The 26,671-nt window shown below is 38.7% G+C and overlaps 1 protein-coding gene across 4 annotated transcripts in view; it reads left to right on the top strand.

Moving 5' to 3' along the window:
- The window catches only part of MAPRE2 (microtubule associated protein RP/EB family member 2), a 174,621-nt gene that overhangs the window by 81,792 nt on the left and 66,158 nt on the right, over positions 1-26,671 (top strand). For 3 of the 4 annotated variants that reach the window (XM_037805530.1, XM_037805531.1, XM_037805529.1), the window contains one exon: positions 24,041-24,168. The exons of the other annotated variant lie outside the window; for it this stretch is intronic. In XM_037805530.1, coding sequence (XP_037661458.1) covers positions 24,048-24,168 — 121 coding nt within the window. In that variant the 5' untranslated portion in view covers positions 24,041-24,047. The remainder of the gene's footprint in view (positions 1-24,040; positions 24,169-26,671) is intronic. 4 annotated transcript variants of the gene reach the window in all.

Here is a 26,671-nt window from a genome sequence, read left to right as displayed (position 1 = left end):
TTTCATGGCTTAGAACTGTAAATTTGTGAACTAATAAACCCCCATTGTAAAAGCCAACCCGTTTCTGGTATATTGCATTTCTGGCAGCTTTGGCAAACTGGAACAGGTATCTTTTAATATACTTACTAGATAGTCATATATTTTCTTTGGTGAAGTGTCTACAAATCTTTTGCCCATTTTTTAAAATTAGGTTGTTTATCTTATTGATAACAAGATATAAAAATATATTCTGGATACTACAATATAATCTTGAATTCGATTTTAATGTGTGCGGGTCTTGTATCCTAATCTGAATATAAACCTCCAAGAAAAAGGATAGAGGTTTCTACCTCATCTTTACCCACAGTGCCTTTTGTAGCAATTTGGTGCATGGTCAGCTCTCAATAAGTACTTGTAAAATGATTCAATTAAAATAGACTGCAAAATAGTAACAGGGTAATTATTTTATCTAAGGAGAATCCACTTTATATGTTTCATATACGAGTGTTAAATTTAGGAATTGGGCTGTCTTTGAGGTCTTGATAGATATGAGATGTTCTTTTCATCTATGGAGAAGAGCCCTATAATTATGTAGATATTCTTTTCTTTGTATTGATTGCTCCCTTATTGCTAGATCCCACTTTCCACTTTAAATTTAAGAGAAAAATGTGTGTGGAAATGTTTTTTCTTTAAATGCAACAAGGAACCATTTACATGCTTTCAGAATTTTGCCCAGGAAATTAAAGCATTAGATCCCCACCCCACCCTACCCCCATTGCCCCCTTTTTAAATTCTGAGGCCAGCAGCTCCCAACTCCGCCTCACTTTATTCCCATTCTGTCTCATTTGGCAGTTTTGTTGTTGCCAGTTTGGCTCCTGACTTCTCTAAGCCCTAAAAAGGAGAAAGTGCCTCAAAAAGAATTTAGACACTGGGAAACAGAAGACTAATAAGGTTGAAGGTTTACCTGAAGGGATCTCCAGGAGGTACCTTGTTATTTTGGAGAGGGTAAGGACACTTGGCTTACCAAATGTGTTCAGGAATCTTACCAGCTAAAAGGCTAATTTCTAAACCACATGTTTCAAATTCCAGAGATACTGTAAAATATAAGGTTTTATATAAGGTCATTTATGATTTTACACTAGTAGATTTGGGGAGTGCTGTTTATTTCATTTATCAGTTATTCATTTTTATTGCCAAACCTTGAGGCCAACTTTCAGCTAAGTTTCTACCTCTGGTGATGGCAGTGGTCTCTTGCTATTTAGATTATAGATGAGTATTTTTTGTGTTCTGGTTGGGATTAAACAGGGGACAGCCAGCAAGAATCAGTTGAGATTGTTCTTTTTGGCTTTAACTGAGGATATTCCATAAAAGGAAGTCAGATACTCTTAGAAAGGACATCCTGTGATTCCCTTAGTTTACCATGGCCAAGGACATGACCTTTTTTAAAAAAATAAATAAGTAAAATGATTGCTTATTTCCTTTTCTGTTAAGAAGGGAGACTAAAACATATGATGTTCATTTGGCTTTAAGGACTCTAACTAGCAAAACTAGACCCAAAATAAATCACCTGAAGAATTATAGATTGGGAAAATGTCCACATCTTTTTATGTGGGCCAACAGTGATTTGCTCGTTAATATTCAACCAACCAACAGGCCTATAGTCTCAGAGTAAAACTTAACTGAAAAAGAGGGGAAATAATCAATGAAAGTAGACATTCTACGGATCAAGGATGAAGGACTTTTTTTTAAACATGTTAACATAAAATTGTGCAATCAGTTATAATCTGGTACACCTACACAATGAAATATATGCAAATATTACACATGAAGAAGATAGAAAATATGTAGAAGATTATTACAAAAGCTTGTGTGTGTGTCAAGGAACCCATTTTTATAAGTAAGTGTGTGTGTATAATGTACACACATACATATAAAAGTGGTCTAAGAAGATTTGAATATTAGTGTTAACTGGGTGATGGGATAATGGGTAGTTTTAATTTATTTTTACAAGTTTTTTCTATTTCTATAGTTAAAATACTGATTTTTAATACAAAAATTTTTAGTAAAAACTAGCACATGATGCCTATGTTTAAAAAAATAGTTGTTTTTTTTAAATAGCATCTTATCTTGAGTTTGTAGTTTCTTTATCTCATCAAGCTAGTTTGAGATTTTTTAACTTTAATTTTAAATAGAATCCTTTGGAGAATTTAGACATAAATTTAAAAATGTAATGGTATAATTAATATTTTATTGTATGATATATTATGCTTTTTAATTATTTTATTACAATAGCTAAAGCTGAAATAATGTAAAGTAAAATACGTCTTTGAAACATTGAGTCAACCAGTGTGATATCAGGTCTTTAATTTAAGTTTTGGAAGCCAAAAAACAAAAATTTTGGTTATTTCCTGTTTCAAAATCTCTAAATCAAATTAATCCTGGGAACCTAGAAACTAAGTGTGGGGTGGTGAGGGTACTTTCCAAATTTATGAATTTCATCTGTTCAAATTGGCTCAAATAGTGGGTAACTTTTAGCGTACATATCCACTCTAGAATTAACTTCATCCACCACCCTTATTCTTTAGACATTTTTTCTATAGTAACATTTCTAATTAGTCAATTAGTTTATAAGTTCTTCTCATAAGTTATTTCCTTTTCCCTTAATTATCTCTGAGTGCTCATTAATTGATTGCTATCATTCTATCATTAAGTCTGTCAAACTTAAAAAAAATTCCAAGCTCCGTAGATAACACTAGCCCACATTTCTTAAACCATGCTGCAGTCTATTACTGGTCCTTTGCTCCTGTAGGTCTTCATACCAAATAACTGCAGAATCTAAAAGGGAGATTTCAATTCAAGAAGCTTCAAAGCTTCCACTCTCTTCCCCAAACCCAGAGGTCTTCCCAGGCATCTTCCCCTCTTTTATTTCTGTACCTCATTCAATTAAGTATGGTATAGTTCTTAACCACTAATCCAGGACTTTTAACTCAAATGCACAATTTCTGCACCTCCCTTTAAGAACTGTCAGTGCTAATACATTGATGCTAGAAATGTAATTTTTGACCTGTGAAGAGGCAGTAGGGAGAAGAGCAGAGCAGTACTGCAAGTTAAGAGTGTGTGTGTGTGTGTGTGTGTGTGTGTGTAAATTGATTTTTGTCAGGGGCAGGTGGGGATTTCCTAGCTAATGCAAAAGTCTGTTAGTCTCTTCTTCATTCTACCTTCCAGTAAATAAATGGTGGATGAATTATTACTTAAAACAAAACAAAACAAAACAAAAGCCAAAAGGAAGACCTCTTCTTCCATTCCAATGGACGAGGAAGATAGGATTGGTGTCTGGTTGCCCAAAGAAGAGTATCAGGAACCTGGGGAAGGGGAAAGAAGCACAAGCTCTGATCCTGGGGTGGAATTGTAGGAAGAGATGGGGTAATTCCTTCTCTGGCTGAAACATAGGCAGTCATTTCACATGGGAAAGGAAATTTAGGGATGCTGCCCTGGGGAACTGGTGAGGAAATAGTGCTCCTAGTTTTGATTGTATTTCCCCACTGCTACATCAGTTTAGCTGAACATAACTAATCTTCACTATAGCAACAGCCGAAATTTCCATTTGCTGGCAAGATCCTCATAACGTGCAGTAGAGATCCCATCTTGTAACTCACAGGATGTTCCCTGGGAGGAGGGAAACGGGTTAGGTGTAGAAGCTGATCAGTATGTTGTCAACTAAACGTAAGATTTCAAAAGTTTAATGTTACACTGTTTTCCATCCTGAAATTTGCCGTTTTGATTCCATGTCAAAGTCTGCTCTGGAAAGGACTAAGGAAAGGTAAGCAGGCAGGGAGGGCTGCAGGGATATGGATGAACATTACCCATTTTGGAATCGTGTTTACTGGAACTTTTTTTTTTTTAACATTTGCCTGCATTTTCCTGTTAATAGCCTTAACTTTATTGGTACTACGTTTGCCATTTCCATTTCAAACTGTTCTTGAGAGTTTAAAAAATGAATTTTACCATAATGTAAAATACAGACCTTTGGATAAGCACCAATCCCCAAGGGTGAGATACTGAGAGATTTGTTTTATTTTTTTAAAGAAACAGATTTTTCTAAACACGTAATCAAGATACCAATCTGAAGTCTTTTAAAAGCATTGAAAAAATTATTAGCAGTAATGTGTGGGCTCTCTGTCCATTTTAACTAAACTACCACAAAAGCAAATTGAGACTTGAGTCCAAAATGTATAGTAACTAGAAATGTAAAATGTGGTGATTCCTAAAATATCAGCGAGGCTTATATGTTACAGCTGGCAGGCTTTTGAGCCAAAAATTGTTCCTAGCAATAAACTGAGTAACTAGTCACCCAAGGAAACGTATGTTAAAAATTCATCTTGGTTAAAGTGAAAATATAAAACAATGTCTTGGTAGAATGTAAAAAGTAAAAATGGTTTTATTAAAGACGACATCTGTGTCCTCATTTGGGTTCTTTTTCCTCCCCACTTAACTGTCACGTGACATAAAGACAGAGCAGGAAGGGACTTGGTAGAGAATAAGAACTCTGGAATCAGGACTTAGGTCCACATTCCAACTTTGCTGCTTAATAATTGTGACTCTGGCAAGCCACTAAGCCTCTTGAGTGTCATTTCCTACCCAGTGGCATAAAAATAGCACCTATCACATAGTGTGGTGTGGAAGACCAAATGAGAAAATGCATGTGAACTGCTTAGTCCTGTACTGGAAACATGGTAAGTTTTCAATAAATGTTAGCTATTCTGTCCTCTCATCTTGTCCCTCTGCTTTACCTAAGACATGAGGCACATGTGCCTAGTTTTCCCAACTAATTAATGATAGATCTGGAACTAGAAGCAGTACTTCTGACTCCTAGGCCATTGCTCTCATGAAGCTGCAGTAAAACTTGTGAGATTTTCATATCTGTGTTTGAGACAGGGAGAATTGCACTTTTTTTCCTGCTCACTTCTGCATTTTTAAAGACAAAGTCCTTGAATCCACTCAATCCTAACTTATTCACTCCTGACATCTCACATAGCATTGGAGACAGGTGATTGGCAATATGCTTTCAGGCACCCAGTACATTTCCCCTCCCACAAAACTCTATCACACGTGCATTCATTCAGCATTTATTGTGCACCCATGATGTGCCAGGCACTGCTGTAGACTCAGGAGATACAGCAATAAACAAAATAAAGTCTGTAAAGTTCCTGCCTTCATAGAACTTACATTCTGGGGGCAGGAGGTAGTGGGCAGACAGACAGTAAACAAACAAGATAATTACAAATTGTGTTAATATTATGAAGAGCAGTGAAATGTAAGAGTAACTGGAAGAGGCCACTTCAGATAGGGTAGTCTGGGAAGGCTTGCTGAGGAGGTGACATTTGAGCCGAATCTGAGAAGCATGAGATGCAGCCACCGGTGCCAAGTGCTGAAAACCAGTATTCCAGGCTGGGCGGAGATCTCCATAGAAGCTTCCCTTCCTTTGCTTAAGGCCTTGAGCCCCAGTTATTGCAAAAGATTAACCTTGAAGCTGTCATCCATCGTCTGTTTTTTAATTATGTGAAGATTCAGAGAAGGCAGATAGCTGAATATGCTAAGTACCTGAGGAGGGCTCACCACCAAGAGCCCAAAGCTCAGAACCATGAGGCTGGGAGCACCCCCAACAGAGTTTGCCCACCACATTTTGCTTAGCGTCCTTCTTGGTCTCCTGCTCATTTGATTGCCACACACTCTTCTGCTCTTTTTTTTTTTTTTTTTTTTTTTAAATCTTCATTTTATTGAGATATATTCACATACCACGCAGTCATACAAAACAAATCGTACATTTGATTGTTCACAGTATCATTACATAGTTGTACATTCATCACCTAAATCAATCCCTGACACCTTCATTAGCACACACACAAAAATAATAAGAATAATAATTAAAGTGAAAAAGAGCAATTGAAGTAAAAAAGAACACTGGGTACCTTTGTATGTTTGTTTGTTTGTTTCCTTCCCCTATTTCTCTACTCATCCATCCATAAACTAGACAAAGTGGAGTGTGGTCCTTACGGTTTTCCCAATCCCATTGTCACTCCTCATAAGCTACATTTTTATACAATTGTCTTCGAGATTCATGGGTTCTGGGTTGTAGTTTGATAGTTTCAGGTATCCACCAGCTACCCCAATTCTTTAGAACCTAAAGAGGGTTGTCTAAATTGTGCGTAAGAGTGCCCACCAGAGTGACCTCTCGGCTCCTTTTGGAATCTCTCTGCTACTGAAGCTTATTTCATTTCCTTTCACATCCCCCTTTTGGTCAAGAAGATGTTCTCCATCCCACGATGCCAGCTTTACATTCCTCCCCGGGAGTCATATTCCACGTTGCCAGGGAGAGTCACTCCCCTGGGTGTCTGATCCCACGTAGTGGGGGAGGGCAGTGATTTCACCTTTCAAGTTGGCTTTCTTCTGCTCTATCTTACACATATAATTTCACCCACCCTAGTGGCAGCAGCATCCATCTCCTGAAAGGCTGACCTGTGGTCATGCTGGGGCAGGGGAGGGGGGTGGCACTGGGCTTGGTTGGAGATGTCTCAGGATCATGAGAGAGCTAAGGTCAGGGTGGGAAGGAGCAGGGCCAAGTGGGGCTGGGAAAGTGAACAGAACATAGATGGTCAAGAAGGAGTGGAAGTCCTGGAGCCAAGTAGGAGGATGGGAAGCTGAGCAGAAGTTGGTGCCCTGAGGAGACCAGCCAAACCCTGTGGCATGGGAATGAGCTCTGGGTCATTGAAATTATTTTCGGAGCATGGACCAAGCCACCCACTGCTTGAAACAGATGGGCATTTAGGCAAATATAATGAACTCCATTTCTGACCATATGAAGAAGTGTATGCCTGGTTTTCACCGTGTGTGTGTGTGTGTGTGTGTGTGTGTGTGTGTGTGTGTGTGTGTGTTTACAACCTTAGCCTATTAATCTCACATTATTTGCAGTTAAGTTTCATTCATATCAGTGGATGTATTATGAATGCCACAGAGAACTTTTTTGGAATTCCAAAATTTCTTCATTCCTTGGATAAGAGCCATCTTTCCAAATCACTTCAGAGGCATAGCCATTGATTTGTTAATTCTGAGTTAAAGCAACATATGCTGTTCTGAGAGTTTCATTCTCTTTTTTCATTTAGTTACAATGTAGTGGGCATCCAAGCTAAGGGCTTTATTCAAGTAGCCACCTAATGAATAGCACTTGAGGGGTTTCATACACATAACAAGGAAGGCTGTTAAAAATGGGGGTGGGGTTTCAAGGCAAGTAAGTTATGGAATCTCATTTTGCAGGTAGAGAAATAAGTTTGTTTAGTCATGTTCTATTTTTTAAAAATCATACTTAAGTAGTAGGTGGTACGATAAGAAAAAGCTTGGTCTGTTTTTAAAAGTAGTAGTAAATGGTGAAAGGGAAGGACACCCGGAAAATAACATTGCTTTTATATTTGTTCACTCTAGGAGGTGACAATTATTAGCTGGAGTTAGGAGTTCTGATTGTCAGACTAAATGGACCTTTGTGTCCACATTAAAAGCATTAAGATTAAGCAGTGAATGCTAACGGAGCACATCCATATTGCAATGATAGGCAGCCTAGAAAAGCTTGGAATAAAGAGCAGGCAACGCAGCATGCTGATAAAACTCATGAGCCTGTGGATATGATAAGATAACTTTGAAAACAAACATTTCTCCAAGAGGTTTAGTAATAAAGATACATTGATTTTCTTCACTCATTCTAAGTTTTGAATAACCTAATTTTGAGAAAACAGTGTATTTCAGCATCTATGTTTTAATAAAGCCTGTGTTTAATAAAGTATGTCATTATATTGATTAAATATAAAAATTAAATTGGAATAGTGTTAATATGTTGCGTGTAATAAATGTATGGATATATGTATTTTTTAATTCATTCATCCTTATCTGAAAGTCAGTAGGGCACTCCAGAGGCCCTTCCATTCCCTCGTGGTTGCTCCCCAGGGAGGGTCAGTGCCCGGGGAGTTAGTCTTACACTGTCTAGTCTAATCCCTTAACTGAGTCACAGAGCCCTGTAAAAACGATGCACATTTGCCCACTGTGGCTTTAAGTGTGTTATTACCTGAAGACGTTAAATGATCTCTTAAGTTCCCATTCCAGTCCTAAAGTCCATGCATACATCACTTATTCTACAACATCAGTGTAAGCTTTAATGCTTGATTTTAAGTGATTCTATCCAGTTTTGGTAATGTTTCTCCAGGGAGATTTCATCTTGTCAAGGTTTGTCTTTCAAAGACATGCTTTTCGACTCTCTTTATTCTCTCCCCATCTCCCTACTCAAACAAATACTTTCTCCCTATCTCATTTCGGGTCACAAATAGCGACAAGTAGAGAATTATCTGGAAATGTTCTTTCTGTGATGAATTGTTTAAATCCTACCCCTCACGGGTTTGAATCTAGAGAATGAATTACACACAGCTGAAAAGTAGGGAAGTTTCTGGTTCAGGGGACACATTACGCTCACTCCCTACTGATGCCCAGTTCATTATTTAGGGGCAGCCATGGGAGATTGAACATCAGCCTTTTGTTACCAGGGAGCCCGGAAAGAGGCATTCAGGCAGAATCTATTTGTGTTTTTAAGAGGCTTCTCAGATGAAAACCTGCAAACTTGAAGGCCTGTGGTTGGACTGACTCTGCATTCCCTCTCAGGCCAATAACATCTATTGTAATGCAGAAGTGATCTTTGAGGACATCTTTTGGGGTTCCTTCCTTTGGCTCAGCATTTAATCTCTGGGCATAAATGTACTTTTATTTTTCCTCAAAATACTTACAGATTACTTTAGAGAGATGGTGCTCCTACTAATTAGCTTGTAAGAGAAGGAAATATTCATTATTATATCCCTGATTGGCCAAATCGCTCTTTATACTGACAAAGTAAACTATTGCCAGAATATTTGAGGATATTTAGGAGTATTTGCAAAGTGACTATTTCTCTTAGAATAACAAAAACAATTCTCCTGTGGAGTCAGCAGCCATGTTTGAATCAGTGCAGCTCCTTTACCTGCTACATAGGAACAGACCAACCTTGACAGTCCTAAAAACCTTAACCAAGGGACACCCCATAAAATGTGAATTGACGGCAAGGCCTTGCCCTGGACCGAGTGTTAGTCTAAGGATGGTTAAGGAGAATAGTTCCTGTAGATCACAGTTGCTTTTCCCATCTTGGCATATTTGGGGACATGGTACAAACAACTGCATCTGAGACACTTAAGGGAACTTTGAAACCTGGTCAGCTGGACCTGGCTTCTATGAAAACATTAATATTTTTAAACATCACTTAAGAAACCACTTGGGTTATAGATCATCATAAGGGCTTCAGAAATCTTTATGTGCCCAAGATCGAAGACATAAGTTTCTCAGGCGAAAGAAAAATGCCAATATTCTTTGCATCTGTTCTCCATCTGCTTGGTTTTTATTTATGTGAAACTGGGTGGAGAGGGGGTTGCGTGGCTTAATCTTGGACTGTTGGGGGGACATGTGGAAAGTAGTGTTATGAGAGAAGAAAGTCACAAGTATGGGTATAGTTGTCTGTGCAAATGTGTGAATGAAGTATATTGGTGTAGTTTCAGATTTCTTTATGAAGTGCACAAGGACTCCCTTAGAGAGTGACATTATTGAGGTGACATAAGTCAGGAAGAGTTTTTAAAGTTTTGGTCAAAGAGTGGGTTTTAGGCAAATTTAGCCAAACAAGACCTTTTTACAGAGCAAGACAGTAGTCAACCATTTAGGGAATGCTTTTCTTTTGCAGATGGCCATGTCTAAACTTGGGAAGCCTGGCAAACTCAGATTTCAGTTTAAAAAAATCAAATTTAAAATAGGTTCCACATGCCTCATTCCCAAAATTAATTCCTCAAACCCATCTCTTTATATCCGCACACCCAAAATAAGACCAGAGCCAGGACCTTGGGCACCTGGTCCACATGAGCCCTACGGGAAGAAAATACTGTGTTTTCCTTCAAAAGTTGTGATTGAAGTGTGAAGGGAGGAAATGAGGAAAAGGATCCCCTTCCCCAAAGTATGGCTGGTACACTCTATATGTAAGGAGTACAGTGGGGCAGAAAGACAAAATAATTTCATTTAAAGGCTGTACATATTTGCCAGCTATGATATTTTGCAGATTTGTCTGATTTTGAAGAGACACTCTTCTGGAATAATTCACAAACCTTGCCCAATTTGTTCTTGGACAAAATTGTAAAATATTTTGTAATCAGTTTTTGGGCCCAAGGCTGGGAAGGTAGAGGAATTCATATTTTAGTTACCACTGTTCTCGGGTTGCCAAGACTTCATCCAGGCTTTGCTCTGTAAGCTAACGCAAAGGCTCACTTAGTCATATAAAATTCCTTTTGCTTTAGTAAGCAGAAGTGCAGTTTCTAATGTGTGTGGCTCAGTCAGAGCTACAAAGCATAAACTTGCTCTTCTCCACCCCACCCCACCCCAGTGTTGAATACAGGATTAAACTGAGCAAAACCAACACACTGCCACACGGCCTGAGGCTGTGCTTTTAACCAAGACGTTTGTCAGTGGTCGCCATCCACAGGCAGGCCAAAATTCCAACTTTACCTCTGAAGGGTTGACGGAATTTTTGTTAATCTGTGTTTTTCTCTCTCATTTGCCAAAAAACACACCCTTATACTGCCAGCTTCAAATACTCACGACAGCAGTGTTGTGATTATTTATTTATAAGTAGGAGCAATGATGCAAATTCATTTTTCAAATAAAATTTAAGTACCATATTAAACTATGTGACCTGGAGACTATAATGCTAGGCAGTTGTCCCTTGCTTGTCCTCTCCTTTCTATTGTACTAACCAGGTTTTAGCACAGATAAGGTTAAGATATTAACGGAAAGCCACAAAGTAGAGTACAGCGCTTTGGCATCCTTCTTTTCTCCTTTGGCACAGAGGCTAGACGGCAGGTCATCTGAGAATAGACTGTCTTTTCCATATAAAAAATAATGCTGAAGATCCCAATATGAGAATAAACCGTGCACAGGACAATGGCTCTTTATTCTGTAGCATATGGCTTTTTGTTGTTTTTATTTTCCTTACCATTCTTTTGTTTTGTTTTGGCTAAGTCTATTGAAATTACTCAGAAACCTTAAAAAATTAATATTTTGTATTGCTATTATTCCTCCTCCGATAGACGTTCATATACTTGGTGACATTCTCAGGGACCGCGAGTCCTGGATTGACTTTTGGACTCCCGATTAACGGGTAGAGTGACCGGTAAGGAAGCACTCGGAGAGTGAGTGAAGTGCTTTCCTCACGCGATTCTTTCAAGGATAAGATGGGAGCATGGAGTCGTTTTAACTCCTAAAATGATCTGAAAAAGTCCTTGTGTTATCCATACAACACTCCTGCAGAGTAGGAATGTATATTTTGTAATACAGATGAGGCATAAATTATAATGGAATCTCGGGATTTTAGGGTATATCCAGGGAAGGGCCAGGACTATTAATGTTCTTCCAGCCCTAAGTTTCACATTTGAAAGAATATAATGTTCTTCTGTGAACTCTAATCACCTGGATGATTTAGGTTTGACTAAGTTATGCTCCTGTAGAAAAAGTGGGTGCTGCGGGAATTGGGGAAAGAAAAGGGTGGATGGCAGAGCGGGAATGGAATTCTCTTTCCATTTTGTCCCCACGTGAGTAACTGGAGGTTCAGAAGGGCGCTAACCCCTTACTAGAGAGGGAGTTCCAGGGCGCTCTCGGCCAAAATCTGAAGGTGATGCACATTTGGGATGGGGAAATAGCAAAAGGTGGAAAAGAGCCACGAAATGAAATGAATTTAGATGTACCTTGCTGAAATTTGGAAGAGGAAGATGGATGATAAGAATTTTCTAATCAATGTGGATACTAAACAAACTCTGTTGATTCCATTGCTATTAATTTGAAGTAGGTATTGAAATCTATTATGTTGTCATTATTTTATTTTAGGAAATGTAAAAATTATTTGTAACCGTCATTGTTTACCCTTACTCTGTCCTCTAACCTAGTTTTCCCACAATCTCTTAAGACATGATGTGCAAGTACTCAAGGGTTTCTGGGGATTGCATCTGTGTTGGTTACAGACAGGGTATGGTAGAGGTTAGAGTGGTGAGTTGTGGTAACTAATTAACCCGAATTTTTCTAATCCACAAATCAATGCTACTTTCATTGTTTACCTGGTCATCATAAATAAGCTCCTTGAAGGCAGATAGTGCCCTTACTTAGCCTATTGTGTTGCATTTCTATTTCAATATGAAAGAGGATTGCTGTCCTTAGTGAATGTTATTAATAAAGACCTGGAGGAAAGGATGTGCGATGCATTGACAGAACCTGCTTCCTTGTTCTCATGGATTTTTAGAAAGCTGCCCTGACTCTTCTACCTGCCCATTTGTTGTATATTTCTTTCTGTTATGTAACCAGAGGAAATTTTTTCTCACTTGTATAGGATTATCTTTCTAAAACACAAATCTTATTGTATCTTCCCTGCTTTGTGTTTAGTTTTGTTTTTAAATAACCTGGAGCGAAAATTTTACCTCAGATTGGTTTGGTGCCATCTAGCAAAGTTCTCAGCCTTGACTCCTCCTCTTCCATTGCCATATAGTCTGAAAATGCCAGTGCTTTTCAATACTGTCTGAGGAAGAAACCATTGGAAGAGTAAATCAGCTGCCAAACGTTATTCCGGTATATGACAATTTTATCAAGCAATCCAAAATGTTTTAAATTTTGAATTATCATGCTAATGTTCTACATACTTTGAATTATATTTATTAAGCTTTTATGTAATTTACATAGGTGGTAAAAAAAATTGAGTATTAAAAGCAGTTTTGTTTAATAAACCATAGACTAAAGAAAACACTGGACTATTAACCCCAAAGTAAAAAGCCTTTAAAAATAGTGTAGAAAAGCAATTACAGCTGCATTGCCTGAGATACCAATGCCTTGAGTTTTTTGGATCTTCAGGATCAGAAGATTTAGAAATGTAGGTGCTCCTGAGGGACAAATAGATGGATGGATGTCCATAGCTTTATCTCTATATCTTTCTACTGGCATATAGATATATACATGTATCTGTGTGTGTATATATCTTCTTCATAGATTCACATGCACATTTATTTATTTATAAATAAAATCTTCCTTTAGCACTCTGAAACAGAAAGCACATTTTTATTGTTTAGCCATACATCATGAGAATTAATGAGAACTCCAAATGCAACTGTTTCATAAATATATAGATTTTTGAGAAAACCTACACAATTATGGATTTTTAAATCATATATAGCCATGCTTAAAAATATTACTTCTACATCTCTAAATACCGTTTTCTTCTAAAAGGAATCAGGACCTTGGAGAAATGACTGGTTTTAGGTTTACGGCAGGAAATGCCCAAGAAATGTACATAGCAGAAAGCAAGGAAGTCATCAGAGACCGTTAGAATCTTGTGAAAAGAATTAAGAAGCCAACTTATGTAAGCTCTCACAGGTTTATATCAATAAAGATGTAAGCTGTAATGGATTGAAATTCATGAGTTCATAGTGATACTTCCAAAATAAAAATAAAAACCTCTTTAGTCATGTTTGGAGAATGCTGGGGAACTGCTTCATTATTTTGAAAAAAGTGAAGTAATCAGGCATCACTGCTGCCTTATGTGATCTATATAACTGAGATTATCTCAGAGAGGAAGTTTCTCTTTTAGTATTATTCCAGCTCATGAGAGAAGAAGGAATAACAGAACATCATTCTTAGGTCTCAATGAAATATTATATCTTGAAAAATATCATAAATGGCTAATATCACAAAAGGAGTTAATAAGACATTATGTACCTCCTGCTTTAAGTTCAAACACCCACATGAAGTATCTTGTCCCTCTCCACCCATTTGAATGTGAGTCAGATCAATACATGAACCTTATTTGAATCCAGATTCAAACAAACTGGAAAAATTTATAAGGCGTTAGGGAAATATGGACACTGACTCCATTTTTTATGATATTTGGGATTAATTTTTGTTTTTAGTTATGATAATACTATTGTGGTTTTTTTTTAATGACCTTAACTTTTTTTTTAATTAAATTCAGTTTTATTGAAATATATTCACATACCATTCAGTCATCCATGGTCTACAATCAACTGTTCACAGTATGATCATATAGTTATGCATTCATCACCATGATCTATTTCTGAACATTTTCCTTACATCAGAAAAGATCGGAATAAGAATAAAAAATAAAAGTAAAAAAGAACACCCAAACCATCCCCCCCATCCCACCCTATTTTTCATTTAGTTTTTGTCCCCATTTTTCTACTCATCCATCCATTCACTAGATAAAGGGAGTGTGATCCACAAGGTTTTCACAATCACACTGAAATGACCTTAACTTTTAAAAACACTTATTGAATATTTACAGAATTAAATAATGTTATGTCTCACATTTACTCCAAAGTAATCTAGTGTGGGCGGCAAAAGGAGAGTTGGGGGAGTTGATGGGAATATAAATGAAACATGATTGGTCAAATATTGATTAGTGTTGAAGCCAAGAGATAAATACATCTGGTGGTTATTTTGTTATCTCTCCTTTTGCATGTGTTTGGAATTTTCCAAAATAAAAAATATATATAGGAAATTGTTATATCAGTTTTAAAAATGATAAAAAGAAGTCAGCTTTGCCCATTTTCAGAGATAAAGGGAAAATTCATGTGGTTAGTACTTGATTTCCAAATTATCTATCCAAATATTTTTTTTTAATCTTCATTTTATTGAGATATATTCACATACCACGCAGTCATACAAAACAAATCGTACTTTCGATTGTTTACAGTACCATTACATAGTGTTACATTCATCACCCAAATCAATCCCTGACACCTTCATTAGCACACACACAAAAATAACAGGAATAATAATTAGAGTGAAAAAGAGTAATTGAAGTAAAAAAGAACACTGGGTACCTTTGTCTGTTTGTTTCCTTCTCCTATTTTTCTACTCATCCATCCATAAACTAGACAAAGTGGAGTGTGGTCCTTATGGCTTTCCCAATCCCATTGTCACCCCTCATAACCTACATTTTTATACAATTGTCTTCGAGATTCATGGGTTCTGGGTTGTAGTTTGATAGTTTCAGGTATCCACCACCAGCTACCCCAATTCTTTGGAACCTAAAAAGGGTTGTCTAAATTGTGCGTAAGAGTGCCCACCAGAGTGACCTCTCGGCTCCTTTTGGAATCTCTCTGCCACTGAAGCTTATTTCATTTCCTTTCACATCCCCCTTTTGGTCAAGAAGATGTTCTCCGTCCCACGATGCTGGGTCTACATTCCTCCCCAGGAGTCATATTCCACGTTGCCAGGGAGATTCACTTCCCTGGGTGTCTGATCCCACGTAGGGGGGAGGGCAGTGATTTCACCTTTCAAGTTGGCTTAGCTAGAGAGACAGGGCCACATCTAAGCAACAAAGAGGCATTCGGGAGGAGGCTCTTAGGCACAACCATAGGGAGGCCTAGCCTCTCCTTTGCAGCAACCGTCTTCCCAAGGGTAAAACCTATGGTGGAGGGCTCAACCCATCAAACCACCAGTCCCCTATGTCTGTGGTCATGTTAGCAACCATGGAGGTGGGGTAGGCGAATATCCCTGCATTCTCCACAGGCTCCTCAAGGGGGCACTACATCTTTTTTTTTTCCTTGCTTTTCTTTTTTTTTTTTTTTTAACTTTCCCTTCTTTTTTAAATCAACTGTATGAAAAAAAAGTTAAAAAGAAAACAAACATACAATAAAAGAACATTTCAAAGAGACCATAACAAGGGAGTAAGAAAAAGACAACTAACCTAAGATAACTGCTTAACTTCCAACATGTTCCTACTTTACCCCAAGAAAGTTAGCTAATATAGCAACATTTCTGTGAACTTGCTCCTACTATATCCATCAGAAATTAACAGACCATAGTCATTCCTGGGCATCCCCAGAACGTTAAATAGCTTATCTGTTCTTCTTGGATTATTGTTCCGCTTTCCTTAATTGCTCTCTATTGCTAGTTCCCCTACATTCTACATTATAAACCATTTGTTTTACATTTTTCAAAGTTCACATTAGTGGTAGCATATAATATTTCTCTTTTTGTGCCTGGCTTATTTCGCTCAGCATTATGTCTTCAAGGTTCATCCATGTTGTCATATGTTTCACGAGATCTTTCCTTCTTAATGCCGCGTAGTATTCCATCGTGTGTATATACCACATTTTATTTATCCACTCATCTGTTGAAGGACATTTGGGTTGTTTCCATCTCTTGGCAATTGTGAATAATGCTGCTATGAACATTGGCGTGCAGATATCTGTTCGTGTCACTGCTTTCCAATCGTCCGGGTATATACCGAGAAGTGCAATCACTGGATCGAATGGTAACTCTATATCTAGTCTTCTAAGGAACTGCCAGACTGACTTCCAGAGTGGCTGAACCATTATACAGTCCCACCAACAATGAATAAGAGTTCCAATTTCTCCACATCCCCTCCAGCATTTGTAGTTTCCTGTTTGTTTAATGGCAGCCATTCTAACCGGTGTTGGATGGTATCTCATTGTGGTCTTAATTTGCAAATCTCTAATAGCTAGTGAAGCTGAACATTTTTTTCATGTGTTTCTTGGCCATTTGTATTTCCTCTCAGAGAACTGTCTTTTCATATCTTTTGCCCATTTTATAATTGGGCCGACTGTACTATTGTCATTGAGTTGTAGGATTTCTTTATATATGCAAGATATCAGTCTTTTGTCAGATACATGGTTTCCAAAACTTTTTTCCCATTGAGTTGGATGCCTCTTTACCTTTTTGAGAAATTCCTTTGAGGTGCAGAAACTTCTAAGCTTCAGAAGTTCCCATTTATCTATTTTCTCTTTTGTTGCTTGTGCTTTGGGTGTAAAGTCTAGGAAGTGGCCACCTAATACAAGGTCTTGAAGATGTTTTCCTACATTATCTTCTAGGAGTTTTATGGTACTTTCTTTTATATTGAGATCTTTGGTCCATTTTGAGTTAATTTTTGTGTAGGGGGTGAGGTAGGGGTCCTCTTTCATTCTTTTGGATATGGATATCCAACTCTCCCAGCCGCATTTGTTGAAAAGACCATTATGACTCAGTTCAGTGACTTTGGGGGCCTTATCAAAGATCAGTCGGCCATAGATCTGAGGGTCTATCTCGGAATTCTCAATTCGATTCCATTGATCTATATGTCTATCTTTGTGCCAGTACCATGCTGTTTTGGCAACTGTGGCTTTATAATAAGCTTCAAAGTCAGGGAGTGTAAGTACTCCCACTTTGTTTTTCTTTTTTAGAGTGTCTTTAGCAATTCGAGGCATCTTCCCTTTCCAAATAAATTTGATAACTAGCTTTTCCAAGTCTGCAAAGTAGGTTGTTGGAATTTTGATTGGGATTGCATTGAATCTGTAGATGAGTTTGGGTAGAATTGACATCTTAATGACATTTAGCCTTCCTATCCATGAACATGGAATATTTTTCCATCTTTTAAGGTCCCCTTCTATTTCTTTTAGTAGAGTTATGTAGTTTTCTTTGTATAGGTCTTTTACATCTTTGGTTAAGTTTATTCCTAGGTACTTGATTTTTTTAGTTGCTATTGAAAATGGTATCTTTTTCTTGAGTGTCTCTTCAGTTTGTTCATTTCTAGCATATAGAAACATTACTGACTTATGTGCATTAACCTTGTATCCCGCTACTTTGCTAAATTTGTTTATTAGCTCTAGTAGCTGTATCGTCAATTTCTCAGGGTTTTCTAGATATAAGATCATATCATCTGCAAACAATGACAGTTTTACTTCTTCTTTTCCAATTTGGATGCCTTTTATTTCTTTGTCTTGCCGGATTGCCCTGGCTAGCACTTCCAGCACAATGTTGAATAACAGTGGTGACAGCGGGCATCCTTGTCTTGTTCCTGATCTTAGAGGGAAGGCTTTCAGTCTCTCACCATTGAGTACTATGCTGGCTGTGGGTTTTTCATATATGCTCTTTATCATGTTGAGGAAGTTTCCTTCAATTCCTACCTTTTGAAGTGTTTTTATCAAAAAGGGATGTTGGATTTTGTCAAATGCTTTTTCAGCATCTATTGAGATGATCAATTGATTTTTCCCTTTTGACTTGTTAATGTGTTGTAATACATTGATTGATTTTCGTATGTTGACCCATCCTTGCATGCCTGGAATAAACCCCACTTGGTCATGGTGTATGATTTTTTTAATGTGTCTTTGGATTCGATTTGCAAGTATTTTGTTGAGGATTTTTGCATCTATATTCATTAGGGAGATTGGCCGGTAGTTTTCCTTTTTTGTAGCATCTTTGCCTGGTTTTGGTATTAGATTGATGTTAGCTTCATAAAATGAGTTAGGTAGTGTTCCATTTTCTTCAGTGTTTTGAAAGAGTTTGAGTAAGATTGGTGTCAGTTCTTTCTGGAAAGTTTGGTAGAATTCCCCTGTGAAGCCATCTGGCCCTGGGCATTTATTTGTGGGAAGATTTTTGATGACTGATTGGATCTCTTTGCTTGTGATGGGTTGGTTGAGGTCTTCTATTTCTTCTCTGGTCAGTCTAGGTTGTTCATATGTTTCCAGGAAATTGTCCATTTCCTCTACATTATCCAGTTTGTTGCCATACAGTTGTTCATAGTATTCTCTTATAATTTTTTAATTTCTTCAGGATCTGCAGTTATGTCACCTTTTTCATTCATTATTTTGTTTATATGGGTCTTCTCTCTTTTTGATTTTGTCAGTCTAGCTAGGGGCTTGTCAATCTTGTTGATCTTCTCAAAGAACCAACTTTTGGTGATATTTATCCTCTCTATTGTTTTTTTGTTCTCTATGTCATTTATTTCTGCTTTAATCCTTGTTATTTCTTTTCTTCTACTTGGTTTAGGATTGGTTTGCTGTTCACTTTCTAGCTTCTTCAGTTGATCCATTAGTTCTTTGATTTTGGCTCTTTCTTCCTTTTTAATATATGCATTTAGTGCTATAAATTTCCCCCTTAGCACTGCTTTTGCTGCATCCCATAGGTTTTGGTATGTTGTGTTCTCATTTTCATTCGTCTCTATATATTTAGCAATTTCTCTTGCTATTTCTTCTTTAACCCACTGATTGTTTAGGAGTGTGTTGTTTAACCTCCAGGTATTTGTGAATTTTCTAAGTCTCTGATGGTTATTGACTTCTAATTGTATTCCATTGTGGTCAGAGAATGTGCTTTGAATAATTTCAATCTTTTTAAATTTATTGAGGCTTGTTTTATGTCCCAGCATATGATCTATTCTGGAGAAAGTTCCATGAGCACTAGAAAAGTATGTGTATCCTGGTGATTTGGGATGTAATGTCCTGTATATGTCTGTTAATCTAATTCATTTATCAGATTGTTTAGGTTTTCAATTTCCTTATTGGTCTTCTGTCTGGTTGATCTATCTATAGGAGAGAGTGATGTGTTGAAGTCTCCCACAATTATTGTGGAAACATCAATTGCTTCCTTTAGTTTTGCCAGTGTTTCTCTCATGTATTTTGTGGCACCTTGATTGGGTGCATAGACATTTACGATTGTTATTTCATCTTGCTGAATTGCCCCTTTTATTAGTATGTAGTGGCCTTCTTTGTCTCTCAAACATCCCTGCATTTGAAGTCTATTTTATCTGAGATTAATATTGCTACACCTGCTTTCTTTTGGCTGTAGCTTGCATGAAATATTTTTTTCCATCCTTTCACTTTCAGTTTCTTTGTGTCCCTGTGTCTAAGATGAGTCTCTTGTATGCAACATATTGATGGTTCATTTTTTTTGATCCATTCTGCGAATCTATATCTTTTAATTGGGGAGTTTAATCCATTTACATTCAACGTTATAACCGTGAAGGCATTTCTTGAATCAGCCATCTTATCCTTTGGTTTATGTTTGTCATATTTTTCCCCTCTGTCTATTAATATCCTTTATTGTACCCATACCGAATCTCTTTAGTACTGAACCTTTCTCCAAGTCTCTCTGTCCTTTCTTTGTTTCTCTGTGCGTAGGGCTCCCTTTAGTATCTCCAGTAGGGCAGGTCTCTTGTTAGCAAATTCTCTCAGCATTTGTTTGTCTGTGAAAAATTTAAGCTCTCCCTCAAATTTGAAGGAGAGCTTTGCTGGATAAAGTATTCTTGGCTGGAAATTCCTCTCACTCAGAATTTTAAATATATCATGCCACTGCCTTCTCGCCTCCATGGTGGCTGCTGAGTAGTCACTACTTAGTCTTATGCTGTTTCCTTTGTATGTGGTGAATTGCTTTTCTCTTGCTGCTTTCAGAACTTGCTCCTTCTCTTCTGTGTTTGACAGTGTGATCGGTATATGTCTCGGAGTGGGTTTATTTGGATTTATTCTATTTGGGGTTAGCTGAGCATTTATGATTTGTGTATTTATGTTGTTTAGAAGATTTGGGAAGTTTTCCCCAACAATTTCTTTGAATACTCTTCCTAGACCTTTACCCTTTTCTTCCCCTTCTGGAACACCAATGAGTCTTATATTCGGACGTTTCATATTATCTATCATATCCCTGAGGTCCATTTCGATTTTTTCAATTTTTTTCCCCATTCTTTCTTTTATGCTTTCATTTTCCCTTCTGTCATCTTCCAGGTCACTGATTCGTTGTTCAACTTCCTCTAGTCTTGTACTATGAGTGTCCAGAATCTTTTTAATTTGGTCAACAGTTTCTTTAATTTCCATAAGATCATCCATTTTTTTATTTAGTCTTGCAATGTCTTCTTTATGCTCTTCTAGGGTCTTCTTGATTTCCTTTGTCTCCCGTACTATGGTCTCATTGTTCATCTTTAGTTCTTTGAGTATCTGCTCTAGGTGCTGTGTCTCTTCTGATCTTTTGATTTGGGTGCTTGGGCTTGGGTTATCCATATCGTCTGGTTTTTTCATATGCTTTATAATTTTCTGTTGTTTTTGGCCTCGTGGCATTTGCTGAACTTGATAGAGTTCTTTTAGGATTTGTAGACCAATTGAAGTCCTTATCTCTAATTTATCAGATCTACAGCTTCGTGGAGTACACTTTCTCTAACTAACCAGCAGGTGGCGTCCACGAGCCACCTGTTCTCCACAAGCCAGTTCTCCCCTGCTTAGTCTTTTTGGTGAGTGGGGGAGTGAGTCTTGTGGGGTCCAGTTGGTGTACAAGGCTTGCGTGTGTAGTTGGTGTTGCCTGCCCTGTATATGGGGCATGTTTCTGGGCAGTCAGGGACGGGGGGGTGGCTCTAACAATCAAATCTCCCTGATGATCCTAGAGTTTTAAAGCTGCTGCAATAGTCTAATCCTTCAGATCAGTCCTGCCACAGCTTGTCTCCGCCACTGACCCACAAGTCCCCGGCACTGGCGCATGGCTCCTGAGACTTGCAAGTGGGCCCCTCTTCCAGGCCGTGCACCCCGGGTCCTCTGTTGAGGGATGACTGTGCTATGTCACAGGTGAGTGCCGTCCACCCTGGGCAGTTCTGGGCTGCTGGGCTGTGTAGGGAGGCTCCCAGTCTGCTGAAATGATGGCTGAATGGGGCTTTGTTAATTCACACTGTTCTACCTTCCCAACTCTGGGACAATCAGCTGAGGTTGCAGGGAAGGCTAATGTCCACGCCCAGTTTTGTGGTGTGTGCCTGTTATTTGAAGCACTTCCGTCACACTGGGTTGTCTGGGGCAGCTCTGGGCTATGGGGCTGGCGATGGGCAGGAGTGTTTCCTGTCCACCAGGATGATGGCTGTGAGCGGACACCCCCCTTTTCTTGGGAAGTTGTGGTGTTTAGTGAATTTTCTCAGCCACTGGATTATTGCGTTTTGTCTCAGAGCTCTCCTAGTTCTGCTCTTGACTTGACCTGCCCAAATTGCAAGTCTTTGAAGCTTTCTGTATTGGGCTTCTTAGAGTAATTGTTTTAGAAAAAGAAAAAAGGATTAAAAAAAAAACAAAAAAGAAAAGGGGCCCTCCTCAGAGATCTAATGGGTTATTGAAATGCTAAGAGACAAAGCAACCAGGGCCATTAAGGAAAGGTCCACAGGGCAGAGAGATCAGCTTTTCTTCAGGATTTGCATATGCGCCTCAGGGCCTGAGCTCCGCCCTTCCCCCTTCCAGGTTCACCAGAACTCCAAAAATCCTCCGCTTTTATTTTGGGGTTTTTCGTGTTGTTTTTTTTCTATGCCTATCTCCTCTCTGCTGGGCTGGCTGCTCTCAGATTCTCTGGTGTCTGGTCTCCGTCTATCTATGGTTGGAGTTTGGATCAGCAGAATGAGTTTCCGATAAGGGCTGCCACTGCAGTTCTCCCTTCTCCTTCCAGGAGCTGACAGCCCCTCCTCCCACGGGACTGAGCCTGGCAGGGAGGGGCGTGGGTCCCCTGGCCGCAAAAACTTACAGATTTAGCTGATCTCAGCATTTCCACGTTTTCATGAGTGTTGTATGAAGTATCCCCAAAGTCAGATTGCTCTGTGGTGTCCAGTCCACGCAGTTCCTGGCTTTCTACCTACTTTCCTGGAGGAGTAACTAAAACATACAGCTCACCAGTCTGCCATCTTGCCCCGCCCCTGAATTGTACACTTTTAAAAGGTGAATTTTATGGTATGTTATTTATATCTCAATAAATTAAAAAATTACTAATCATTAAAAACAAAGTTCTAGTGATTTTTAAGCAAGTCAATGAACTTTGATGAGTCTCAATTTCCTCATTTCTCTATCCAAATATTTTTAAAGTATGTTTTTTAAAAGACTTTGTCCAAAACGGCTTTTTCCTCCCAATGAAGCATATATGCGTCCTGTCTCTAAAGTGGATTTCTTTCTGAAACTGGTATAAAATGCCCTCTTTACCTTTTATGCAGAAAACTAGTGCAGACTCTTGCATTGCACATTTTATTGAAAGCCTCTTCTATATGTGACCCTGTGCTTGGCACCAGGGATAGAGCAGAGAATGAAATGGACATAATCCTGCTCTCAGGGAGTTTGGATCCCATGTCTATGGAAAGGAAAAGGATAAGTGGATAGAGAAAGATGAAGAAGCCTCCCTGGTTGGGTGACAGTGAGTGGAGCCTGAAGGAAAAGGAGAGGTGCCTTGAGGCTGCCCAGGAAAGGTTCCTGGCTGAAGCAACAGCAACGCAAAGGCCTTGGAGCAGATGTGAGCTTGAAGTGTTCAAGAAACAGCCGCAAGTCCAGCGATGGGGGGATGGAGTGAGGGGGAGGGTGGCAGGAAAGACAATAAAGGGTAGAACATGTAAGGCCTTATAAAGCTTGGTGAGAAGTTTGGACTTTACTCTGAAATGGGCAGTCATTGGAAGGTTTTGATGTAAGGAGACAAAGGATCTGATTTATATCAGTAGACTCCTTCTGGCTGCTGTGTTGAGAATGGGCTGTAGGGGCAAGGGTGCAAGCTGGGAGGCCGATTAGGACACGATGGCAAAACTCCAGGTGAGAGTTAACAGGAGTTTGGATCAGGGTGGCAGCCTCTGAAATAACCTCGAAAGTACGGCCAGTGGGATTTGCTGGTGGGCTCCATGTGGTGGTGAGGGAAAGAGAGAAGTTCAAGAGGGATGACACTATTTTTAGCCTGAACAACTAGGTAATGGTGGTGCTGCCATTTACATTTCCAAAGATGAGCATACTGGAGGAGGCACTGATTTGCAAGTACTTATGAACTATGAAATGGTGTATAAAACGAAAAGATCATGCTGGTGTACACTGTTTAAGACCTGAGAACTTTTTAATCTCACATAGACTTAAGGGCAAAAGTGAGACTCTAAATTGTATTATGAGTTGGGACTCTCAGAACTGGAAGAACATTTGGGTCTACTTGGGGGAGATGGAAAATGGTCTTCATGAAAAAATGGGAAATCTAGTCTATCAGGGCCATTAAGTAGAATATGTGCAGAGAAAGAGAAGCTAAAGGACTTAGCCAGAGCAGAACTTGGATATCCCCTAGAGCTCTGTCAGGGATTCCAACCTTGAATAGCTGTCTTTTATGTTTTCGAGTCAATTTTTTTCTTGTAGATAAATAAACCTGTCCATTTGTTTGTTTCCAGTTGGGGAATGGCGGTCAATGTGTATTCTACCTCGATAACCCAAGAGACTATGAGCAGACATGACATCATTGCATGGGTTAATGACATAGTATCTTTAAACTACACAAAAGTGGAACAGCTTTGTTCAGGTAAGAGATTATCTTTTAAGTCTTTACCTAAATGTTTACTGTCTGTCATATGGAATGTGATTTTATAACTAAAAGATGATATATTTTGGGTAGGAAAAATATATATATTTCAGGATCAATATCCAAGTAATAGAGAAAACATCAGGTGTAACTAAAGAACATATGAAAAAAAATGTTTATGAGCATCTGAGCTCATAGAGCCTTCCGGATGTGTGTGGTTTGCAGTCTCTTGCTTAAGCTATTGTGATGCCTTCTAAGTGGTCTCCTAGCTTCTTTTCTGTCTTCCTTGTCTGTCTCCACACTTACTTTTCTAAACAAAACCCTTCAGGACTCCACATTGTCCTCACTGTAGGATAGAATTGAAACTCCTTTAACATGGCTGATTAGGTCCTTTCTGTTCTGGCTCCAATCCATCACCTCAATTGCATCTTCCACTTCTCTCTCCCTATGTCCCAGCCCCACAAAATACTCTCTGTTCCCTAAAGATTCCTTCCCTTTTGCCTCCTCTGGCTTTTCTCATATGTGGTGAAATCCTGTTCATGCTTTAAAATCCAGCTCAGTTGCTGCCACCTGTGAGAAGCATGCCCCAGTCCCTGGGTTCCATGGTGTTCCCCTGACCCTGCACCCAGCCCCCCAGTAGCACTTGCCACATTGTGTTACAATGCCTGGCGCTTACTCGCCCTGTCCTTGAAGGCAGGAATCCATTTATTCTTCGTCATATGCCTGCGCTAGCACCATACCTAGTACAGAGTAGTTCTGCTAGAAATGTATATTGAGTTAAACTTTTTAAAAAGTAAAAAGATTTGAGTTCAGTGGTAAAGTACGGGCATGTGATTAAAAACATCCAGTAGCATCTTAGAATAATTCATTCTCTTTATTTGCATTTTTAATTATGGTAACATATATGTAACAAAATTTGTCATTTTAACCATTTTTAAATTACAATTCAGTGGCATTAATTACTTTTGCAATGTTGAAGTAATTCATTCTTAGATTAGATTATTTATCAAGGAAATAAATGGTCCTTCAATGGAAACAGGAAGTATTTTCTTCTTGTGAACTAATAGGTAAGAGATTTCCTCACTGCCTCTGGCTCTAACATGAAGATGGTATTAGACAATAGACAGTATTACTCAGATGTATTCATGTGAAATTCCATGAGACATAATAGATATGAAGGAGTCATCAGTTTTAGCTGATGCAGCAGTGTTGGACGTTCTGCTGTCTTTCCAGTGGGTCGTGCGTAAAAAGATTTCATACAGTGCAGTAAGCCCCACATGTCTGAATAAATGCAGTAGTCACATTCGTATCATTCCTAAACCTGACACCCACCACTACTCTCCTTTTGCCAGATCTGGATTTGATCACAGTAGACTAGAGGGCTCGATTTCTGCACTCTTGACTTTTCTTCTCCCTTCATCATTTTGCCCACGAGGACAGAGAGGTGGCCGGAATCCAGCATTCCTTCACCTACCCTCTCAGGGCTCAGGCCTCTGGCATGATGTCCTATGATTCATTAGGTCAGTGGTGAGTGCTAACCAGCCAGCTCCTTGCCCTCATACAAGCTAGAGACATGCTGACTTGTACTGTGACAGTGTACCAGGTATTTCCTTGTTTTCCTAAAAGTTACTTACAGAAACAACCTCATTGCATCTTACTTAACTTCAGATCTCCACTCACTCAAATTTTAAGATGCCTATGATGTTCTTGCTGTGTATTTTTGAAGCTCTCTACTATTTTATTTTTCTTTGCTGGAAAAAAAAGCAGTGCATCTCTGTTATTAGCAATTCCTTTGTTGACAGCCCATGCTACTTTGTATTGTACCTGTTTGCTTGTGGATCCGTTTCTCCATAAAAGTGTGAGCTCCTCTAGACCAGGAGTTAGGTTGCTTCATCTTTGGATTCTGGTGCCTCACACTGTGCCTGACACATACTATTCTCTCAGAAATGCTCATTTCAGGAATGGATGAAAATCAATTTGCGACTGCTGGAGGTGAAGACAAAAATTTGTCTTACCCACGAAGTGGGTGTACGTACATGTGGATGAGAGGAATGGGGTTGGTTATCAAGTGAGAGAGGCACTGGAAGGAAGGGGATAAGGAAAACTGGTGTAGACAGAATTCCCAGTTGTGGATCTTCAATGTTAAAGGAACCCATGCAGAGTGTCCTTTGCAATACGCTGGGGAGTTTTTGATAACAAATGAAATGAAAGCAAATTAGAATAGTTTTAAGGTACAATAGTAAGTGTTTATGAGTAATATATATAATTTCTTTGCAGATCTTTTCAACTTTCTCATAATCCATCAGACAAGTTCCACAAAAATTTAAGCAGCGTTTGTGGAAGATTCACACAGCATCCCTTTTGTATAGTTATTTTAAAGAAAGTATTTGGTGTACATTTTACAATTGTTTTTAGCTCCAGTGTTATGAAGTGTGGCATGTTGAGAACTCATAGAAACGATTTTGATCCCGAGTGAATAGATAATTTTCATTACAATGACTCA

The sequence above is a fragment of the Choloepus didactylus genome, chromosome 16 (assembly GCF_015220235.1).
Source record: "Choloepus didactylus isolate mChoDid1 chromosome 16, mChoDid1.pri, whole genome shotgun sequence".
NCBI classification, from domain to species: domain Eukaryota; kingdom Metazoa; phylum Chordata; class Mammalia; order Pilosa; family Megalonychidae; genus Choloepus; species Choloepus didactylus.
The sequence above is the reverse complement of the archived record's forward strand: the minus strand, read 5'-3'. Positions and strand labels throughout refer to the sequence as shown.